At 45.1% G+C, this 22,325-nt stretch overlaps 1 protein-coding gene across 4 annotated transcripts in view; it reads right to left on the bottom strand.

The window, feature by feature from the left end:
• Nucleotides 1–22,325, bottom strand: part of cacna1fb (calcium voltage-gated channel subunit alpha1 Fb) — a 204,660-nt gene that overhangs the window by 132,730 nt on the left and 49,605 nt on the right. For all 4 annotated transcript variants that reach the window (XM_090185540.1, XM_036989057.2, XM_090185541.1 and 1 more), the window contains exons 6-9: nucleotides 17,806–17,958; nucleotides 15,319–15,515; nucleotides 10,414–10,517; nucleotides 1,098–1,249 (exon numbers count right to left, since the gene is read on the bottom strand). In XM_090185540.1, the coding sequence (XP_090041666.1) occupies nucleotides 1,098–1,249; nucleotides 10,414–10,517; nucleotides 15,319–15,515; nucleotides 17,806–17,958 (606 nt within the window). The remainder of the gene's footprint in view (nucleotides 1–1,097; nucleotides 1,250–10,413; nucleotides 10,518–15,318; nucleotides 15,516–17,805; nucleotides 17,959–22,325) is intronic.

Raw genomic sequence — 22,325 nt, 5'->3', positions numbered from 1 at the left:
TGTTATAACAACCCTAACCCAGTCCATTCTGTTATAACGACCCTAACCCAGTCCATTCTGTTATAACGACCCTAACCCAGAGTCAAGACTGCAGCAGTACCTAAAGACAATGACAGAGTTCATTAGAATTTGTAGATCCCCAATTGAAAGCTGGAATTCTTAATGGTGAAACTGCCACATTTGTTCGTGAAATATTACAACGATCAAGAAGTTACTGTAAACAACACCGCCCCCCCCCCCCCCCCCCCCCTCTGACATCATTGAACAGATGATGCACGACGCTCCTTTGTCAAACAAAACAAAAACAACAGCCGTGGGGCGGACAGTGGCACTGTTTCCCCTTCTGCGAATTACATATTTAAAAGAACTACAACTTATAAAGGCCTACATTAGGTCTTCATAAAGCATACATTCAGGCTTCATATAGTATACATTAAGGCCTCATAAAGCATACATTAAGGCTTCATATAGCATACATTAAGGCCTCATAAAGCATACATTAAGGCTTCATATAGTATACATTAAGGCTTCATATAGCATACATTAAGGCCTCATAAAGCATACATTAAGGCCTCATATAGTATACATTAAGGCTTCATATAGTATACATTAAGGCCTCATAAAGCATACATTAAGGCCTCATAAAGCATACATTAAGGCCTCACATAGTATACATTCAGGCTTCATATAGTATACATTAAGGCCTCATAAAGCATACATTAAGGCTTCATATAGTATACATTAAGGCCTCATAAAGCATACATTAAGGCCTCATATAGTATACATTAAGGCTTCATATAGCATACATTAATGCTTTATAAACCATACATTAAGGCTTCATATAGTATACATTAAGGTTTTATAACGCATACATTAAGGCTTCATGAAGCCTACATTAAGGCTTCATAAAGCATATATTAGGTCTTCATAAAGCATACATTAAGACTTCATAAAGCATTCCTTGAGGCATCTTAAGTACTTCATAAAAAACATCTAAAATCCTATGTCATAATCTATAAATGGTGCATAGTGTTGTGTCACAATTCACCCTACAGTGGGAATGGTTATGTCCCCCTTTAGACACACACGGTACTCACGTCTGTTACCATCCTCGTCAAACTCATCCATGTCCTCAGCCTGTGTGATCCAGTCCATGTATCCAGACAGGTCCTCCTCCATCTGCTGCTTCTCTCTCAGCTTCTGGAAGTCCCCTCGCGCCTGGGCCTTCTCTCTCTCCTTGGAGAACTCTCTGTAGGATCATAACACATAATGTCAGGCACGTACACACACACACACACACACACACACACACGTACCAATACACACGCAGTAGCACACACAAACTAGTGCACACGCACTAGAACACACACACTAGTGCACACGCACTAGAACACACACACTAGAACACACACACTAGTGCACACACACTAATACACGCACACGAGTACATACAAACTAATACACACGCACTAATACATACAAACTAACACACACACACACACACACACTTGTACACACACACACTAGTACACACATGCACTAGTACACACACACACTAGTACACACACGCACTAGTACATACAAACTAATACACACACACACACTAGTACACACACACACACTAGTACACACACGCACACAAGTACATACAAACTAACACACACGCACTTGTACACACACACACACACACTAGTACACACACACACACTAGTACACACACGCACACGAGTACATACAAACTAATACACACACACTTGTACACACACACACTAGTACACACATGCACTAGTACACACACACACTAGTACACGCACGCACTAGTACATACAAACTACTACAAACACTAGTACACACACACACTAGTACATACAAACTAATACACACGCACTAGTACACACACACACACTAGTACACACACACACACTAGTACACACACACACGAGTACATACAAACTACAGGGCCTTGCAAAAGTATTCATCCCCCTTGGGCGTTTTTCCTATTTTGTTTTTCCTATTTTGTTGCTAATTTAAATAGATTTTTATTTGGATTTCATGTAATGGACTGTCACGTCCTGACCATAGAAAGACTTTATTTTCTATGGTAGAGTAGGTCAGGGCGTGACTGGGGGGTTAGTCTAGTTTATATTTTCTATGTGGGGTTCTAGGTTGTTTTTTCTATGTTGGGGTGTTTGGTATGATTCCCATTAGAGGCATCTGGCTATCATTGTCTCTAATTGGGGATCACACTTAAGTAGCATTTTTTCCACCTGTGGGTTATGGGATATTGTTTATGTTTTGAATTAGTGTTGTAGTCACGGTTCGTCGTTTGTTAGTTTATTGTTTAGTCTTAGGCTAAAGTTTCACTTCTTTAATTAAATTATGTGGAACTCATCATACGCTGCGCCTTGGTCCGACATTCATTATAACGAACGTGACATGGACATACACAAAATAGTCCAAATTGGTGAAGTGAAAAATACATTGTTGAAAAACAACAACATAAAAAATAAAAATGGAATGATGTGAAGCCCCTAAATAAGATCTGGTGCAACCAATTACCTTCAGAAGTCACGTAATTAGTTAAATAAAGTCCACCTGTGTGCAATCTAAGTGTCACATGATCTAAGTATATATACACCTGTTCTGAAAGGCACCAGAGTCTGCAACACCACTAAGCAAGGGGCACCTGTTACGGTGAGTGAATGAGGACCCAAAAGCGAACTAACTTAAACAGAGCTTCTTTAATAACCAAACATAGGTAGGCTCAGATAGACCGGCAGATTCCGACAGGACAGGACAAGGTTACAGCAAACATGACGATAGTCTGGCTCAGGCATGAAACACAACAAACAAGAATCCGACAAGGACAGGAACAAAAACAGAGAGAGATATAGGGGACTAATCAGAGGGAAAAAGGGAACAGGTGGGAAACGGGGTGACGAGGTAGTCAGGAGGAGACAAGGAACAGCTGGGGGAAAGCGGGGGAGAAAAGGTAACCTAATACGACCAGCAGAGGGAGACAGGGTGAAAGGAAAGGACAGAGACACAACATGACAATACATGACAGTACCCCCCCACTCACCGAGCGCCTCCTGGCGCACTCGAGGAGGAAACCTGGCGGCAACGGAGGAAATCCTCGATCAGCGCACGGTCCAGCACGTCCCGAGAGGGAACCCAACTCCTCTCCTCAGGACCGTACCCCTCCCAATCAACGAGGTACTGGTGACCACGGCCCCGAGGACGCATGTCCAAAATCCTGCGGACCCTGTAGATGGGTGCGCCCTCGACAAGGATGGGGGGGGGGGGGGAAGACGAGCGGGGGCGCGAAGAACGGGCTTAATACAGGAGACATGGAAGACCGGGTGGACGCGACGAAGGTATCGCGGAAGAAGAAGTCGAACTGCGACAGGATTAATGACCCGAGAAATACGGAACGGACCAATGAACCGCGGGGTCAACTTGCGAGAAGCCGTCTTAAGGGGAAGGTTCTGAGTGGAGAGCCAAACTCTCTGACCGCGACAATATCTAGGACTCTTAGTTCTACGCTTATTAGCAGCCCTCACAGTCTGCGTCCTATAACGGCAAAGTGCAGACCTGACCCTCTTCCAGGTGCGCTCGCAACGTTGGACAAAAGCCTGAGCGGAGGGGACGCTGGACTCGGCGAACTGAGATGAGAACAGCGGAGGCTGGTACCCGAGGCTACTCTGAAAAGGAGATAGCCCGGTCGCAGACGAAGGAAGCGAGTTGTGGGCGTATTCTGCCCAGGGGAGCTGTTCTGACCAAGACGCAGGGTTGCGAAAAGAAAGACTGCGTAAGATGCGACCAATAGTCTGATTGGCCCGTTCTGCTTGACCGTTAGACTGGGGGTGAAAGCCGGAAGAGAGACTGACGGAAGCCCCAATCAAACGGCAAAACTCCCTCCAAAATTGAGACGTGAATTGCGGACCTCTGTCCGAAACGACGTCTGACGGAAGGCCATGAATTCTGAAAACATTCTCGATTATGATTTGTGCCGTCTCTTTAGCAGAAGGAAGCTTAGCAAGGGGAATGAAATGAGCCGCCTTAGAGAACCTATCGACAACCGTAAGAATAACAGTCTTCCCCGCTGACGAAGGCAGCCCGGTGACAAAATCTAAGGCGATGTGAGACCACGGTCGAGAGGGAATGGGCAGCGGCCTGAGACGGCCGGCAGGAGGGGAGTTACCGGACTTAGTCTGCGCGCAGACCGAACAAGCAGCCACGAAACGACGCGTGTCATGCTCCCGGGTGGGCCACCAAAAACGCTGGCGAATGGAAGCAAGCGTACCCCGAACGCCAGGGTGGCCGGCTAACTTGGCAGAGTGAGCCCACTGAAGAACGGCCAGACGAGTAGGAACGGGAACGAAAAGAAGGTTCCTAGGACAAGCGCGCGGCGACGGAGTGTGAGTGAGCGCTTGCTTTACCTGCCTCTCAATTCCCCAGACAGTCAACCCGACAACACGCCCCTCAGGGAGAATCCCCTCGGGGTCAGTGGAGGCTACTGAAGAACTGAAGAGACGAGATAAAGCATCAGGCTTGGTGTTCTTAGAGCCCGGACGATAAGAAATCACGAACTCGAAACGAGCGAAAAACAGCGCCCAACGCGCCTGACGCGCATTAAGTCGTTTGGCAGAACGGATGTACTCAAGGTTCCTATGGTCAGTCCAAACGACAAAAGGAACGGTCGCCCCCTCCAACCACTGTCGCCATTCGCCTAGGGCTAACCGGATGGCGAGCAGTTCGCGGTTTCCCACATCATAGTTACGTTCCGACGGGGACAGGCGATGAGAAAAATACGCGCATGGGTGGACCTTGTCGTCAGAGAGGGAGCGCTGAGAAAGAATGGCTCCCACGCCCACCTCTGACGCGTCAACCTCGACAACGAACTGTCTAGAGACGTCAGGTGTAACAAGGATAGGAGCGGATGTAAAACGATTCTTGAGGAGATCAAAAGCTCCCTGGGCGGAAACGGACCACTTAAAGCACGTCTTGACAGAAGTAAGGGCTGTGAGAGGAGCTGCCACCTGACCGAAATTACGGATGAAACGACGATAGAAGTTCGCGAAGCCGAGAAAGCGCTGCAGCTCGACGCGTGACTTAGGGGCGGGCCAATCAATGACAGCTTGGACCTTAGCGGGGTCCATCTTAATGCCTTCAGCGGAAATAACAGAACCGAGAAATGTGACGGAGGAGGCATGAAAAGTGCACTTCTCAGCCTTCACAAAAAGACAATTCTCTAAAAGGCGCTGGAGGACACGTCGAACGTGCTGAAGATGAATCTGGAGTGACGGTGAAAAAATCAGGATATCGTCAAGGTAAACGAAAACAAAGATGTTCAGCATGTCTCTCAGGACATCATTGACTAATGCCTGAAAGACAGCTGGAGTGTTAGCGAGGCCGAAAGGAAGAACCCGGTATTCAAAGTGCCCTAACGGAGTGTTAAACGCCGTCTTCCACTCGTCCCCCTCCCTGATGCGCACGAGATGGTAAGCGTTACGAAGGTCCAACTTAGTGAAAAACCTGGCTCCCTGCAGGATCTCGAAGGCTGAAGACATAAGAGGAAGCGGATAACGATTCTTAACTGTTATGTCATTCAGCCCTCGATAATCTATGCAGGGGCGCAGAGACCCGTCCTTCTTCTTGACAAAAAAAAACCCCGCTCCGGCGGGAGAGGAGGAGGGGACTATGGTACCGGCGTCAAGAGCTACAGACAAATAATCCTCGAGAGCCTTACGTTCGGGAGCCGACAGAGAGTATAGTCTACCCCGGGGGGGAGTGGTTCCCGGAAGGAGATCAATACTACAATCATACGACCGGTGTGGAGGAAGAGAGGTGGCCCTGGACCGACTGAACACCGTGCGCAGATCGTGATATTCCTCCGGCACCCCTGTCAAATCACCAGGCTCCTCCTGTGAAGAAGAGACAGAGGAAACAGGAGGGATAGCAGACATTAAACATTTCACATGACAAGAGACGTTCCAGGAGAGGATAGAATTACTAGACCAATTAATGGAAGGATTATGACAAACTAGCCAGGGATGGCCCAAAACAACGGGTGTAAAAGGTGAACGAAAAATCAAAAAAGAAATGGTTTCGCTATGATTACCAGAAACAGTGAGGGTTAAAGGTAGCGTCTCACGCTGAATCCTGGGGAGAGGACTACCATCCAGGGCGAACAAGGCCGTGGACTCCCTTAACTGTCTGAGAGGAATGTCATGTTCCCGAGCCCAGGTCTCGTCCATAAAACAGCCCTCCGCCCCAGAGTCTATTAAGGCACTGCAGGAAGCTGACGAACCGGTCCAGCGTAGATGGACCGACAAGGTAGTGCAGGATCTTGAAGGAGAGACAGGAGTAGTAGCGCTCACCAGTAGCCCTCCGCTTACTGATGAGCTCTGGCTTTTACTGGACATGAAGTGACAAAATGACCAGCAGAACCGCAATAGAGACAGAGGCGGTTGGTGATTCTCCGTTCCCTCTCCTTAGTCGAGATGCGGATACCTCCCAGCTGCATAGGCTCAGCTCCCGAGCCGGCAGAGGAAGATGGTAGTGATGCGGAGAGGGGGGCAACGGAGAACGCGAGCTCCTTTCCACGAGCTCGGTGACGAAGATCAACCCGTCGCTCAATGCGAATAGCGAGTTCAATCAAGGAATCCACGCTGGAAGGGACCTCCCGGGAGAGAATCTCATCCTTTACCTCTGCGCGGAGACCCTCTAGAAGACGAGCGAGCAAAGCCGGCTCGTTCCAGCCACTGGAGGCAGCAAGAGTGCGAAACTCAATAGAGTAGTCTGTTATGGATCGATTGCCTTGACATAGGGAAGACAGGGCCCTGGAAGCCTCCTCCCCAAAAACAGATCGATCAAAAACCCGTATCATCTCCTCCTTAAAGTCCTGATACTGGTTAGTACACTCAGCCCTTGCCTCCCAGATTGCCGTGCCCCACTCACGAGCCCGTCCAGTAAGGAGAGATATGACGTAGGCGACACGAGCAGTGCTCCTGGCGTAAGTGTTGGGCTGGAGAGAAAACACAATATCACACTGGGTGAGGAACGAGCGGCATTCAGTGGGCTCCCCAGAGTAACACGGCGGGTTATTGATTCTGGGCTCCGGAGATTCGAAAGCCCTGGAAGTGGCCGGTGGATCGAGGCGGAGATGGTGAACCTGTTCTGTGAGGTTGGAGACTTGGGTGGCCAGGGTCTCAACGGCATGTCGAGCAGCAGACAATTCCTGCTCGTGTCTGCCTAGCATCGCTCCCTGGATCTCGACGGCTGAGTGGAGAGGATCCGAAGTCGCTGGGTCCATTCTTGGTCGGATTCTTCTGTTACGGTGAGTGAATGAGGACCCAAAAGCGAACTAACTTAAACAGAGCTTCTTTAATAACCAAACATAGGTAGGCTCAGATAGACCGGCAGATTCCGACAGGACAGGACAAGGTTACAGCAAACATGACGATAGTCTGGCTCAGGCATGAAACACAACAAACAAGAATCCGACAAGGACAGGAACAAAAACAGAGAGAGATATAGGGGACTAATCAGAGGGAAAAAGGGAACAGGTGGGAAACGGGGTGACGAGGTAGTCAGGAGGAGACAAGGAACAGCTGGAGGAAAGCGGGGGAGAAAAGGTAACCTAATACGACCAGCAGAGGGAGACAGGGTGAAAGGAAAGGACAGAGACACAACATGACAATACATGACAGCACCACCAAGCAAGCGACACCATGAAGACCAAGGAGCTCTCCAAACAGGTCAGGGACAAAGTTGTGGAGAAGTACAGATCAGGGTTGGGTTATAAAAAAATATCAGAAACTTTGAACATCCCACGGAGCACCATTAAATCCATTATTAAACAAATGGAAAGAATATGGCACCACAACAAACCTAAAAGAGAGGGCAGCCCACCAAAATTCACTGACCAGGCAAGGAAGGAATTAATCCGAGAGGCAACAAAGAGACCAAAGATAACCCTGAAGGAGCTGCAAAGCTCCACAGCGGAGATTGGAGTATCTGTCCATAGGACCACTTTAAGTCGTACAATCCACAGAGCTGGGCTTTATGGAAGGGTGGCAAGAAAAAAACCATTGCTTTAACTTAAGGATGCCCCCCTTACTTTTCAATTTTCGCCTAAAATGACATACCCAAATCTAACTGCCTGTAGCTCAGGCCGTGAAGCAAGGATATGCATATTCTTGGTACTATTTGAAAGGAAACACTGACGTTTGTAGAAATGTGAAAGGAATGTAGGAGAATACAACACATTAGATCTGGTGAAAGATAATACAAAGAATAAACCAACAGTTCTTTTGTATTTTTCATTGTTCCATCATCTTTGAAATGCAAGAGAAAGGCCATAATGTAATATTCCAGCCCAGGGGCAATATAAATGTTGGCCACTAGATGACAGTAGTGTATGTGCAAAGTTGTAGACTGATTCAATGAACCATTGTATTTCTGTTCAAAATGTTGTATCAAGACTGTCCACATCTGCCTAATTTGTTTATTAATAACTTCTTATGTTTCCAATTGTGCACTCTCCTCAAACAATAACATGGTATTCTTTCACTGTAATAGCTACTGTAAATTAGACAGTGCAGTTCGATTAACAAGAATTTAAGCTTTCTGCCAATATCAGATATGTCTATGTCCTGGAACATTTTCTAGTTACTGTAAAGGTTTTCCTCCTCTTCTGAGGTGGAGTAGGAGAGATCGGACCAACGTGCAGCGTGGTGCGCGTCCATGTTAATATTTATTTAAACTGAACACAAAACAAAATAACAAGAGAACGAACGAAAACGAAACAGTTCTGTCTGGTGCAGAAACACAGAGACAGAAAACAACTACCCACAAATCATAGTGGGAAAACAGGCTTCCTTAAGTATGGTTCTCAATCAGAGACAACGATTGACAGCTGCCTCTGATTGGGAACCATACCAGGCCAAACACAGAAATACAAAAAACCTAGAATACAAAAACATAGAATGCCCAACTCACTTCCTGACCAAACTAAAACAGAGACATCAGAAAGGAACTAAGGTCGTGACACTTGATGACGTGACAGTTACTTACAACCTCATGCTAATCGCATTAGCCTATGTTAACTAAACCGTCCCGTGGAAGGGACACCGATCCCAAAGAAGATTTAAAGAAAAATATAAGCAAACATGTTTGGTGTTCGCCAAAAGGCATGTGGGAGACTCCCCAAACATATGAAGAAGGTACTCTGGTCAGATGAGACTAAAATTGAGATATTTGGCCATCAAGGTAAACGTTATGTCTGGGGTAAACCCAACACCTCTCATCACACCAAGAACACCATACCCACAGTGAAGCATGGTAGTGGCAGCATCATGCTGTGGGGATGGTTTTCATCGGCAGGGACTGGGGAACTGGTCAGAATTGAAGGAATGATGGATAAATACAGGGAAATTCTTGAGGGAAACCTGTTTCAGTCTTTCAGAGATTTGAGACTGGGACGGAGGTTCACCTTCCAGCAGGACAATGACCCTAAGCATACTGTTAAAGCAACACTTGAGTGGTTTAAGGGGATACATGACATGTCTTGGAATGGCCTAGTCAAAGCCCAGACCTCAATCCATTTGAGAAGCTGTGGTATGACTCACACCCTGACTACACCATAAATTTAGAAATCTAAATTATTCAATTATTGAACCCACACTGCTCGCGAACGAGTGTCTGCGTTGCCAGGCGCTAAAATAGAAGTCAGTTCTATTTCTGATGCGGATCGCGCTGAAAGTCCTGCCTCTCCCATCTCCTCATTGGTTTATAGAAGTAGATACCCACGTGCCGTCTCCTCATTGGTTATACCCACGTGGGTGATTGAAAGACTAACTGTGTTGTCAGCGTTGTGGTAATACTATGAAAGTTTAGATGCCAATCGAAGATTGCTGTACACCAGCGGAACCCATCCAACTTGATGGAGCTGGAGCAGTTTTGCAAAAATCCCAGTGGCCAGATGTGACAAGGTTATAGAGACATACCCCAAGAGACTTGGAGCTGTAATAGCTGCAAAATGTGCCTCTACAAAGTATTGACTTGAGGGGGTGAATAGTATAGAGGGAATAGATGGAGAAACAGAATAGTTAGGCACGTTCAAGATCTCCGTTTTTTAAAACTTATTTATTCTTTGTTTCATAATAAAAAATATTTAGCATCTTCAAAGTGGTAGGCATGTTGTGTAAATCAAATGATACTAACTCCCACAAAAAAAAACTATTTTAATTCCAGGTTGTAAGTCAACAAAATAATACCGAGACTAATACACACGTACCAGTACACACACTAATACACACGCACACACACTAATACACACGCACACACACACACACACACACACACACACACACACACACACACACACACACACGTCGTGATACTCACCCACTCAACACACCCAAAACCAGGTTGAGGACGAAGAAGGAGCCAAAAACCACCAGACTGACAAAGTAAACCCAGGGCATCTCAAACCCGATGGCATCATTCATCTAGTGGAAGAAGAAGAAGAATTTGGAGAAACAGATGGAGAAACAGATTGAGAAATAGAGAAGAAACAGATGGAGAAATAGAGAAGAAACAGATGGAGAAACAGAGAAGAAACAGATGGAGAAACAGAGAAGAAACAAATGAAGAAACAGAGAAGAAACAGATGGAGAAACAGATGGAGAAACAGAGAAGAAACAGATGGAGAAACAGAGAAGAAACAGATGGAGAAACAGAGAAGAAACAGATGGAGAAACAGAGAAGAAACAGATGGAGAAACAGAGAAGAAACAGATGGAGAAACAGATGGAGAAACAGATGGAGGAGAAACAGATGGAGAAACAGAGAAGAAACAGATGGAGAAACAGAGAAGAAACAGATGGAGAAACAGAGAAGAAACAGATGGAGAAACAGAGAAGAAACAGATGGAGAAACAGAGAAGAAACAGATGGAGAAACAGATGGAGGAGAAACAGATGGAGGAGAAACAGAGAAGAAACAGATGGAGAAACAGAGAGAAACAGATGGAGAAACAGAGAAGAAACAGATGGAGAAACAGAGAAGAAACAGATGGAGAAACAGAGAAGAAACAGATGGAGAAACAGAGAAGAAACAGATGGAGAAACAGAGAAGAAACAGATGGAGAAACAGAGAAGAAACAGATGGAGAAACAGAGAAGAAACAGATGGAGAAACAGATGGAGGAGAAACAGATGGAGAAACAGAGAAGAAACAGATGGAGAAACAGAGAAGAAACAGATGGAGAAACAGAGAATAAACAGATGGAGAAACAGAGAAGAAACAGATGGAGAAACAGATGGAGAAACAGAGGCGAAACAGAGAAGAAACAAATGGAGAAACAGATGGAGAAACAGATGGAGAAACAGATGGAGAAACAGAGAAGAAACAGATGGAGAAACAGAGAAGAAACAGATGGAGAAACAGATGGAGAAACAGAGAAGAAACAAATGGAGAAAGAGAGAAGAAACAGATGGAGAAACAGAGAGAAACATATGGAGAAACAGATGGAGAAACAGAGAAGAAACAGATGGAGAAACAGATGGAGAAACAGATGGAGAAACAGAGAAGAAACAGATGGAGAAACAGATGGAGAAACAGATGGAGAAACAGAGAAGAAGCAGAGAAGAAACAGAGAAGAAACAGATGGAGAAACAGATGGAGAAACAGATGGAGAAACAGAGAAGAAACAGATGGAGAAACAGAGAAGAAACAGATGGAGAAACAGAATAAACAGATTAAGAAACAGATGGAGAAACAGATGGAGAAACAGATGGAGAAACAGATGAAGAAACAGAGAAGAAACAGATGGAGAAACAGATGGAGAAACAGATGGAGAAACAGAGAATAAAGAAAGACATATACTCAAAGTAATACAGGGATGTAGCATCACAGTAGAGTAGAGTAGACTACAGTACAGTACAATAGAATACAGTACAGTAGATTACAGTAGAGTAGACTACAGTACAGTACAATAGAATACAGTACAGTAGATTACAGTAGAGTACGGTAAAGTGGTGTAGAATAATGCAGAGTACAGTAGATTACAGTAGAGTACGGTAAAGTAGTGTAGACTAATGTAGAGTACAGTAGATTACAGTAGAGTACGGTAAAGTAGTGTAGAATAATGTAGAGTACAGTAGATTACAGTAGAGTATGGTAAAGTAGTGTAGACTAATGTAGAGTACAGTAGATTACAGTAGAGTACGGTAAAGTAGTGTAGAATAATGTAGAGTACAGTAGAATACAGTAGAGTACAGTAGAGTACAGCAATTACTTTTACAATAGTACCAAATATGTTGTCTTACGAAATGCTGATTGTTGGCCTGCCAAGGTTAAATGTACAGTTGAAGTCGGAAGTTTACATGTACCTTAGCCAAATACATTTAAACTCAATTCCTGATATTTAATCCCAGTAAAAATGCCATGTTTTTAGGTCAGTTAGGATCACCACTTTATTTTAAGAATGTGAAATGTCAGAATAATAGTAGAGAGAATGATTTATTTAGCTTTTATTTCTTTAATCACATTCCCAGTGGGTCAGAACAGTTCTATTTTTGTTTCATCAGACCAGAGGACATTTCTCCAAAAAGTACGATCTTTGTCCCCATGTGCAGTTGCAAACCGTAGTCTGGATTTTTTTATGGCGGTTTTGGAGCAGTGGTTTCTTCCTTGCTGAGCGGCCTTTCAGGTTATGTCGATATAGGACTCGTTTTACTGTGGATATACAGTGCCTTGCGAAAGTATTCGGCCCCCTTGAACTTTGCAACCTTTTGCCACATTTCAGGCTTCAAACATAAAGATATAAAACTGTATTTTTTTGTGAAGAATCAACAACAAGTGGGACACAATCATGAAGTGGAACGACATTTATTGGATATTTCAAACTTTTTTAACAAATCAAAAACTGAAAAATTGGGCGTGCAAAATTATTCAGCCCCTTTACTTTCAGTGCAGCAAACTCTCTCCAGAAGTTCAGTGAGGATCTCTGAATGATCCAATGTTGACCTAAATGACTAATGATGATAAATACAATCCACCTGTGTGTAATCAAGTCTCCGTATAAATGCACCTGCACTGTGATAGTCTCAGAGGTCCGTTAAAAGCGCAGAGAGCATCATGAAGAACAAGGAACACACCAGGCAGGTCCGAGATACTGTTGTGAAGAAGTTTAAAGCCGGATTTGGATACAAAAAGATTTCCCAAGCTTTAAACATCCCAAGGAGCACTGTGCAAGCGATAATATTGAAATGGAAGGAGAATCAGACCACTGCAAATCTACCAAGACCTGGCCGTCCCTCTAAACTTTCAGCTCATACAAGGAGAAGACTGATCAGAGATGCAGCCAAGAGGCCCATGATCACTCTGGATGAACTGCAGAGATCTACAGCTGAGGTGGGAGACTCTGTCCATAGGACAACAATCAGTCGTATATTGCACAAATCTGGCCTTTATGGAAGAGTGGCAAGAAGAAAGCCATTTCTTAAAGATATCCATAAAAAGTGTCGTTTAAAGTTTGCCACAAGCCACCTGGGAGACACACCAAACATGTGGAAGAAGGTGCTCTGGTCAGATGAAACCAAAATTGAACTTTTTGGCAACAATGCAAAACGTTATGTTTGGCGTAAAAGCAACACAGCTGAATACACCATCCCCACTGTCAAACATGGTGGTGGCAGCATCATGGTTTGGGCCTGCTTTTCTTCAGCAGGGACAGGAAAGATGGTTAAAATTGATGGGAAGATGGATGGAGCCAAATACAGGACCATTCTGGAAGAAAACCTGATGGAGTCTGCAAAAGACCTGAGACTGGGACGGAGATTTGTCTTCCAACAAGACAATGATCCAAAACATAAAGCAAAATCTACAATGGAATGGTTCAAAAATAAACATATCCAGGTGTTAGAATGGCCAAGTCAAAGTCCAGACCTGAATCCAATCGAGAATCTGTGGAAAGAACTGAAAACTGCCGTTCACAAATGCTCTCCATCCAACCTCACTGAGCTCAAGCTGTTTTGCAAGGAGGAATGGGAAAAAATGTCAGTCTCTCGATGTGCAAAACTGATAGAGACATACCCCAAGCGACTTACAGCTGTAATCGCAGCAAAAGGTGGCGCTACAAAGTATTAACTTAAGGGGGCTGAATAATTTTGCACGCCCAATTTTTCAGTTTTTGATTTGTTAAAAAAGTTTGAAATATCCAATAAATGTCGTTCCACTTCATGATTGTGTCCCACTTGTTGTTGATTCTTCACAAAAAAATACAGTTTTATATCTTTATGTTTGAAGCCTGAAATGTGGCAAAAGGTCGCAAAGTTCAAGGGGGCCGAATACTTTCGCAAGGCACTGTAGATACTTTTGTACCTGTTTCCTCCAGCAGCTTCACAAGGTCCTTTGCTGTTGTTCTGGGATTGATTTGCACTATTCACACCAAAGTGCGTTCATCTCTAGGAGACAGAACGCGTCTCCTTCCTGATCGGTATGACGGCTGCATGGTCCCATGGTGTTCATACTTTTTTTTACTATAGTTTGTACAGATGAACGTGGTACCTTCAGGTGTTTGGAAATTGCTCCCAAGGATGAACCAGACATGAGAAGGTCTACAATATCTTTCTGAGGTCTTGGCTGATTTCTTTTGGTTTTACCATGATGTCAAGCAAAGAGGCACTGAGTTTGAGGCACTGAGTTTGAAAATAGGCCTTGAAATACATCCACAGGCAAACCTACAATTTACTAAAATGATGTCAATTAGCCTATCAGACGCTTCTAAAACAATGACATACTTTTCTGGTTATTTTCCAAGCTGTGCATTTGAGTCGTTACCCAGTAGAGTACAGTAGAGTTGTTACCCAGTAGAGTACAGTATAATTCTTACCCAGTAGAGTACAGTATAATTCTTACCCAGTAGAGTACAGTAGAGTTGTTACCCGGTAGAGTACAGTATAATTCTTACCCAGTAGAGTACAGTAGAGTCGTTACCCAGTAGAGTACAGTATAATTCTTACCAAGTAGAGTACAGTATAATTCTTACCCAGTAGAGTACAGTAGAGTTGTTACCCAGTAGAGTACAGTATAATTATTACCCAGTAGAGTACAGTATAATTCCTACCTAGTAGAGTACAGTAGAGTCATTACCCAGTAGAGTACAGTAGAGTTGTTACCCAGTAGAGTACAGTATAATTCTTACCCAGTAGAGTACAGTAGAGTTGTTACCCAGTAGAGTACAGTATAATTATTACCCAGTAGAGTACAGTATAATTCTTACCCAGTAGAGTACAGTATAATTCTTACCCAGTAGAGTACGTCGGTCCACCCCTCCATAGTGATACACTGGAACACCGTCAGCATAGCGAAGAAGAAATTGTCAAAGTTGGTGATTCCTCCGTTGGGTCCAGCCCACTTTCCTCGACACTCAGACCCGTTCACAACACACTGACGGCCGTGACCCGCAAATGCACAGGGCACAGGGTCATCCTCTGCATAGTTGTCTGGAGGAGAGAGAGAGTGGGGGAGAGTGACAGAGAGATACAGAGATACAGAGAGAGAGAGAGATACAGAGATACAGAGAGAGAGAGATACAGAGAGAGATAGAGAGAGAGAGAGAGAGAGAGAGAGAGAGAGAGTGAGAGAGAGAGAGAGAGAGAGAGAGAGAGAGTGAGAGAGAGAGATACAGAAAGAGAGAGACAGAGATGCAGAAAGAGAGAGAGAGATACAGAGAGAGAGAGAAAGACAGAGAGAGAGAGAGACAGAGAGAGAGAGAGAGAGAGAGTGAGAGAGAGAGATACAGAAAGAGAGAGACAGAGATGCAGAAAGAGAGAGAGAGATACAGAGAGAGAGATACAGAGAGAGAGAGAGAGAGAGAGAGAGAGATACAGAGATACAGAGAGAGAGAGAGAGAGAGAGAGAGAGAGAGTGAGAGACAGAGATACAGAGATACAGAGAGATACAGAGATACAGAGATACAGAGAGAGAGACAGAGAGAGAGAGACATACAATTCTGATCTCCACAACAATATACAACTTGTCTCTCCACAGATATACAGTGCCTTGCGAAAGTATTCGGCCCCCTTGAACTTTGCGACCTTTTGCCACATTTCAGGCTTCAAACATAAAGATATAAAACTATATTTTTTTGTGAAGAATCAACAACAAGTGGGACACAATCTTGAAGTGGAACGACATTTATTGGATATTTCAAACTTTTTTAACAAATCAAAAACTGAAACATTGGGCGTGCAAAATTATTCAGCCCCTTTACTTTCAGTGCAGCAAACTCTCTCCAGAAGTTCAGTGAAGATCTCTGAATGATCCAATGTTGACCTAAATGACTAATGATGATAAATACAATCCACCTGTGTGTAATCAAGTCTCCGTATAAATGCACCTGCACTGTGATAGTCTCAGAGGTCCGTTAAAAGCGCAGAGAGCATCATGAAGAACAAGGAACACACCAGGCAGGTCCGAGATACTGTTGTGAAGAAGTTTAAAGCCGGATTTGGATACAAAAAGATTTCCCAAGCTTTAAACATCCCAAGGAGCACTGTGCAAGCAATAATATTGAAATGGAAGGAGTATCAGACCACTGCAAATCTACTAAGACCTGGCCGTCCCTCTAAACTTTCAGCTCATACAAGGAGAAGACTGATCAGAGATGCAGCCAAGAGGCCCATGATCACTCTGGATGAACTGCAGAGATCTACAGCTGAGGTGGGAGACTCTGTCCATAGGACAACAATCAGTCGTATATTGCACAAATCTGGCCTTTATGGAAGAGTGGCAAGAAGAAAGCCATTTCTTAAAGATATCCATAAAAAGTGTCGTTTAAAGTTTGCCACAAGCCACCTGGGAGACACACCAAACATGTGGAAGAAGGTGCTCTGGTCAGATGAAACCAAAATTGAACTTTTTGGCAACAATGCAAGACGTTATGTTTGGCGTAAAAGCAACACACCATCCCCACTGTCAAACATGGTGGTGGCAGCATCATGGTTTGGGCCTGCTTTTCTTCAGCAGGGACAGGGAAGATGGTTAAAATTGATGGGAAGATGGATGGAGCCAAATACAGGACCATTCTGGAAGAAAACCTGATGGAGTCTGCAAAAGACCTGAGACTGGGACGGAGATTTGTCTTCCAACAAGACAATGATCCAAAACATAAAGCAAAATCTACAATGGAATGGTTCAAAAATAAACATATCCAGGTGTTAGAATGGCCAAGTCAAAGTCCAGACCTGAATCCAATCGAGAATCTGTGGAAAGAACTGAAAACTGCTGTTCACAAATGCTCTCCATCCAACCTCACTGAGCTTGAGCTGTTTTGCAAGGAGGAATGGAAAAAAATTCAGTCTCTCGATGTGCAAAACTGATAGAGACATACCCCAAGCGACTTACAGCTGTAATCGCAGCAAAAGGTGGCGCTACAAAGTATTAACTCAAGGGGGCTGAATAATTTTGCACGCCCAATTTTTCAGTTTTTGATTTGTTAAAAAAGTTTGAAATATCCAATAAATGTCGTTCCACTTCATGATTGTGTCCCACTTGTTGTTGATTCTTCACAAAAAAATACAGTTTTATATCTTTATGTTTGAAGCCTGAAATGTGGCAAAAGGTCGCAAAGTTCAAGGGGGCCGAATACTTTCGCAAGGCACTGTATATTCTGGACGTGGTAGCAAGACTGCTATAGGAGAATTACCCACAGCTTCATATTTTCACCTATCTGCGTGTATACTGTCCAGTGTGTGTGTGTGTGTGTGTGTGTGTGTTATATCCCCTGTCTACCTGTGCCGATGTAGTAGCAGGATTTATGCATCCGTCCTATGAACAGCTCGAGGCCGATGATGGCATAGATGATGATGACAAACAGGACCAGCAGGGCGATGTGGAGCAGAGGCAGCATGGCCTTCATGATGGAGTTCAATACGATCTGAAGACCTGAAGACACACAGCACACTGGTCAACACACTGACAACACACTGGTCAACACACTGGTCAACACACTGTCCAGTAGACTGGTCAACACACTGTCCAGTAGACTGGTCAACACACTGTCCAGTAGACTGGTCAACACACTGTCCAGTAGACTGGTCAACACACTGTCCGGTAGACTGGTCAACACACTGGGCAGTATACTGGTCAACACACTGTCCAGTAGACTGGTCAACACACTGACAACACACTGGTCAACACACTGGTCAACACACTGTCCGGTAGACTGGTCAACACACTGTCCGGTAGACTGGTCAACACACTGTCAACACACTGACAGCACACTGGTCAACACACTGTCCGGTAGACTGGTCAACACACTGGGCAGTATACTGGTCAACAGACTGGTCAACGCACTGGGCAGTATACTGGTCAACACACTGTCCAGTAGACTGGTCAACACACTGGTCAACACACTGACAACACACTGGTCAACACACTGGTCAACACACTGGTCAACACACTGTCCAGTAGACTGATCAACACACTGTCCGGTAGACTGGTCAACACACTGTCAACACACTGACAGCACACTGGTCAACACACTGTCCGGTAGACTGGTCAACACACTGGGCAGTATACTGGTCAACAGACTGGTCAACACACTGACAACACACTGTCCAGTAGACTGGTCAACACACTGGTCAACACACTAGTCAACACACTGGTCAACAAACTGACAACAAACTGGTCAACACACTGACAACACACTGTCCAGTAGACTGGTCAACACACTGTCAACACACTGACAGCACACTGGTCAACACACTGTCCGGTAGACTGGTCAACACACTGGTCAGCACACTGGTCAACACACTGTCCGGTAGACTGGTCAACACACTGGTCAGCACACTGGTCAACACACTGGTCAGCACACTGGTCAACACACTGGTCAGCACACTGGTCAACACACTGTCCGGTAGACTGGTCAACACACTGGTCAACATACTGTCAACACACTGTTCAACACACTGGTCAACACACTGTCCGGTAGACTGGTCAACACACTGTCAACACACTGGTCAACACACTAGTCAACACACTGGTCAACACACTGTCCAGTAGACTGGTCAACACACTGTCAACACACTGGTCAACACACTGTCAACACACTGTCCAGTAGACTGGTCAACACACTGGTCAACACACTGTCAACATACTGTCCAGTAGACTAGTCAACACACTGGTCAACACACTGTCCAGTAGACTGGTCAACACACTGACAACACACTGGTCAAAACACTGTCAACACACTGTCCAGTAGACTTGTCAACACACTGGTCAACACACCAGTCAACAAACTGGTCAACACACTGACAACACACTGTCCAGTAGACTGGTCAACACACTGTCAACACACTGACAGCACACTGGTCAACACACTGTCCGGTAGACTGGTCAACACACTCGTCAGCACACTGGTCAACACACTGTCCGGTAGACTGGTCAACACACTGGTCAGCACACTGGTCAACACACTGGTCAGCACACTGGTCAACACACTGGTCAGCACACTGGTCAACACACTGTCCGGTAGACTGGTCAACACACTGGTCAACACACTGACAACACACTGGTCAACACACTGGTCAACACACTGGTCAACACACTGGTCAACACACTGTCCAGTAGACTGGTCAACACACTAGTCAACATACTGGTCAACACACTGACAACACACTGTCCAGTAGACTGGTCAACACACTGGGCAGTATACTGGTCAACACACTGGGCAGTATACTGGTCAACACACTGGGCAGTATACTGGTCAACACACTGGGCAGTATACTGGTCAACACACTGACAACACACTGGTCAAAACACTGGGCAGTATACTGGTCAACACACTGAGCAGTATACTGGTCAACACACTGACAACACACTGGGCAGTATACTGGTCAACACACTGGGCAGTAGACTGGTCAACACACTGGGCAGTATACTGGTCAACACACTGGGCAGTAGACTGGTCAATACACTGGTCAACACACTGGGCAGTATACTGGTCAACACACTGTCCAGTAGACTGGTCAACACACTGTCAACACACTGACAGCACACTGGTCAACACACTGTCCGGTAGACTGGTCAACACACTCGTCAACATACTGGTCAACACACTAGTCAACACACTGGTCAACACACTAGTCAACACACTGGTCAGTCCACTGGTCAGTAGACACACACACAGGAATAAATCATGTCCTTAAGGTCTGGGAATTGATTCTATGTATTGCGATTCGATACAGCAATTTGATAAATATGAGAGAAATAGTTTTGATCAGTCGTGGAAATAAAAGTGCGGAAAACATTTAAAAAGAAGATGGAGAACAAGAGCTACAGGATAGAAAATATCAGAGTTTTGGCGCAGGCACAGCCAACTAGCGCTAGCTAATGCATTCTTGTGTGGGTTGAGCACACACTTATACACACACCCATATACACACACCCATACACACACACCCACACACACACACACACACACACACACACACACACACACACACACACACACACACACAAACAACGTGGAGCAGGGGCAGCATGGCCTTCATCGTGGAGTTCAATACGATCTCCAGACCTTCAGAGCAAGATGTTTTACTCAAAGGCTACAACACACACACACACACACACAATTCAAAGAAGTACAAAGCAGTCATTTGTGAGTCAACGTTATTTTGTTAATGAGAGATTGTAGTTGTTCAAACTTCTGTCATCACTTCCTGGTCCTCTCTACGTGTGTCTGTCATCACTTCCTGGTCCTCTCTATGTGTGTCTGTCATCACCTCCTGGTCCTCTCTACGTGTGTCTGTCATCACCTCCTGGTCCTCTCTACATATGTCTGTCATCACCTCCTGGTCCTCTCTACATGTGTCTGTCGTCACCTCCTGGTCCTCTCTACATGTGTCTGTCATCACCTCCTGGTCCTCTCTACATATGTCTGTCATCACCTCCTGGTCCTCTCTACATGTGTCTGTCATCACCTCCTGGTCCTCTCTACATATGTCTGTCATCACCTCCTGGTCCTCTCTACATATGTCTGTCATGACCTCCTGGTCCTCTCTACATGTGTCTGTCATCACCTCCTGGTCCTCTCTACATATGTCTGTCGTCACCTCCTGGTCCTCTCTACGTGTGTCTGTCATCACCTCCTGGTCCTCTCTACATATGTCTGTCATCACCTCCTGGTCCTCTCTACTTGTGTCTGTCATCACCTCCAGGTCCTCTTTACATGTGTCTGTCATCACCTCCTGGTCCTCTCTACATGTGTCTGTCATCACCTCCTGTGTATGTGTGCATGAGTCTGTCATCACCTCCTGTGTATGTGTGCGTGTGTCTGTCATCCCCTCCTGGTCCTCTTTACATGTGTCTGTCATCACCTCCTGTGTATGTGTGTGTGTGTCTGTCATCACCTCCTGTGTATGTGTGTGTGTGTCTGTCATCACCTCCTGGTCCTCTTTACATGTGTCTGTCATCACTTCCTGTGTATGTGTGCGTGTGTCCGTCATCACCTCCTGTGTATGTGTGCGTGTGTCTGTCATCACCTCCTGGTCCTCTCTACATGTGTCTGTCATCACTTCCTGTGTATGTGTGCGTGTGTCTGTCATCACCTCCTGTGTATGTGTGCGTGTGTCTGTCATCACCTCCTGGTCCTCTCTACATGTGTCTGTCATCACCTCCTGTGTATGTGTGCGTGTGTCTGTCCTCACCTCCTGTGTATGTGTGCGTGTGTCATAGCATGTGCGCGCCTGCATGTTTGCGTGCATACGTGCGTGTCCATGTGTGAGTGTCGTAGAGCCTGGTCCATCTAAATGTTTATATAGCATGGCGTGGCCTTAGGAGCGCAACATGAGTCAAGTTCTTGTGTGGGAACGAACAACAGCCAAGTCTCTGGAGGCTTTAGTTAGCAGTCAACCATGGAGAACAGATCCAACCACGCTACACAGAACTATACAGTCTTCTCTTCAGCTCCATACAACTACACAGAACTATACAGTCTCCCTTCAACTCCATACAACTACACAGAACTATACAGTCTTCTCTTCAGCTCCATACAACTTGAAGTCTTTGGTGAAGTTCAAGATTCATACCTGTTAAGAGATCAAGAAAATGCTAGAACGAGGAGCTCCACAATCCCTCTCTTTAAAAGTTTGGTGGCCAATGTTCCCGTCACCCTTACGAAATTTTGCTAGCACCTGCGAAATTGTGATTTATCCAAATCCCAATCACCAGAAGTAATGTTGCTCCTTAGACCACGTATCCCATCCCATTCCCGACAGATTCTACAATACCAGTTTACGCACATCTGTCCG

Source organism: Oncorhynchus mykiss, chromosome 9 (assembly GCF_057628025.1).
Source record: "Oncorhynchus mykiss isolate SJ-2025 chromosome 9, ASM5762802v1, whole genome shotgun sequence".
Taxonomy (NCBI): Eukaryota; Metazoa; Chordata; class Actinopteri; order Salmoniformes; family Salmonidae; genus Oncorhynchus; species Oncorhynchus mykiss.
Note: the sequence above shows the minus strand (reverse complement) of the source record. Positions and strands in the feature narration are given on the sequence as shown.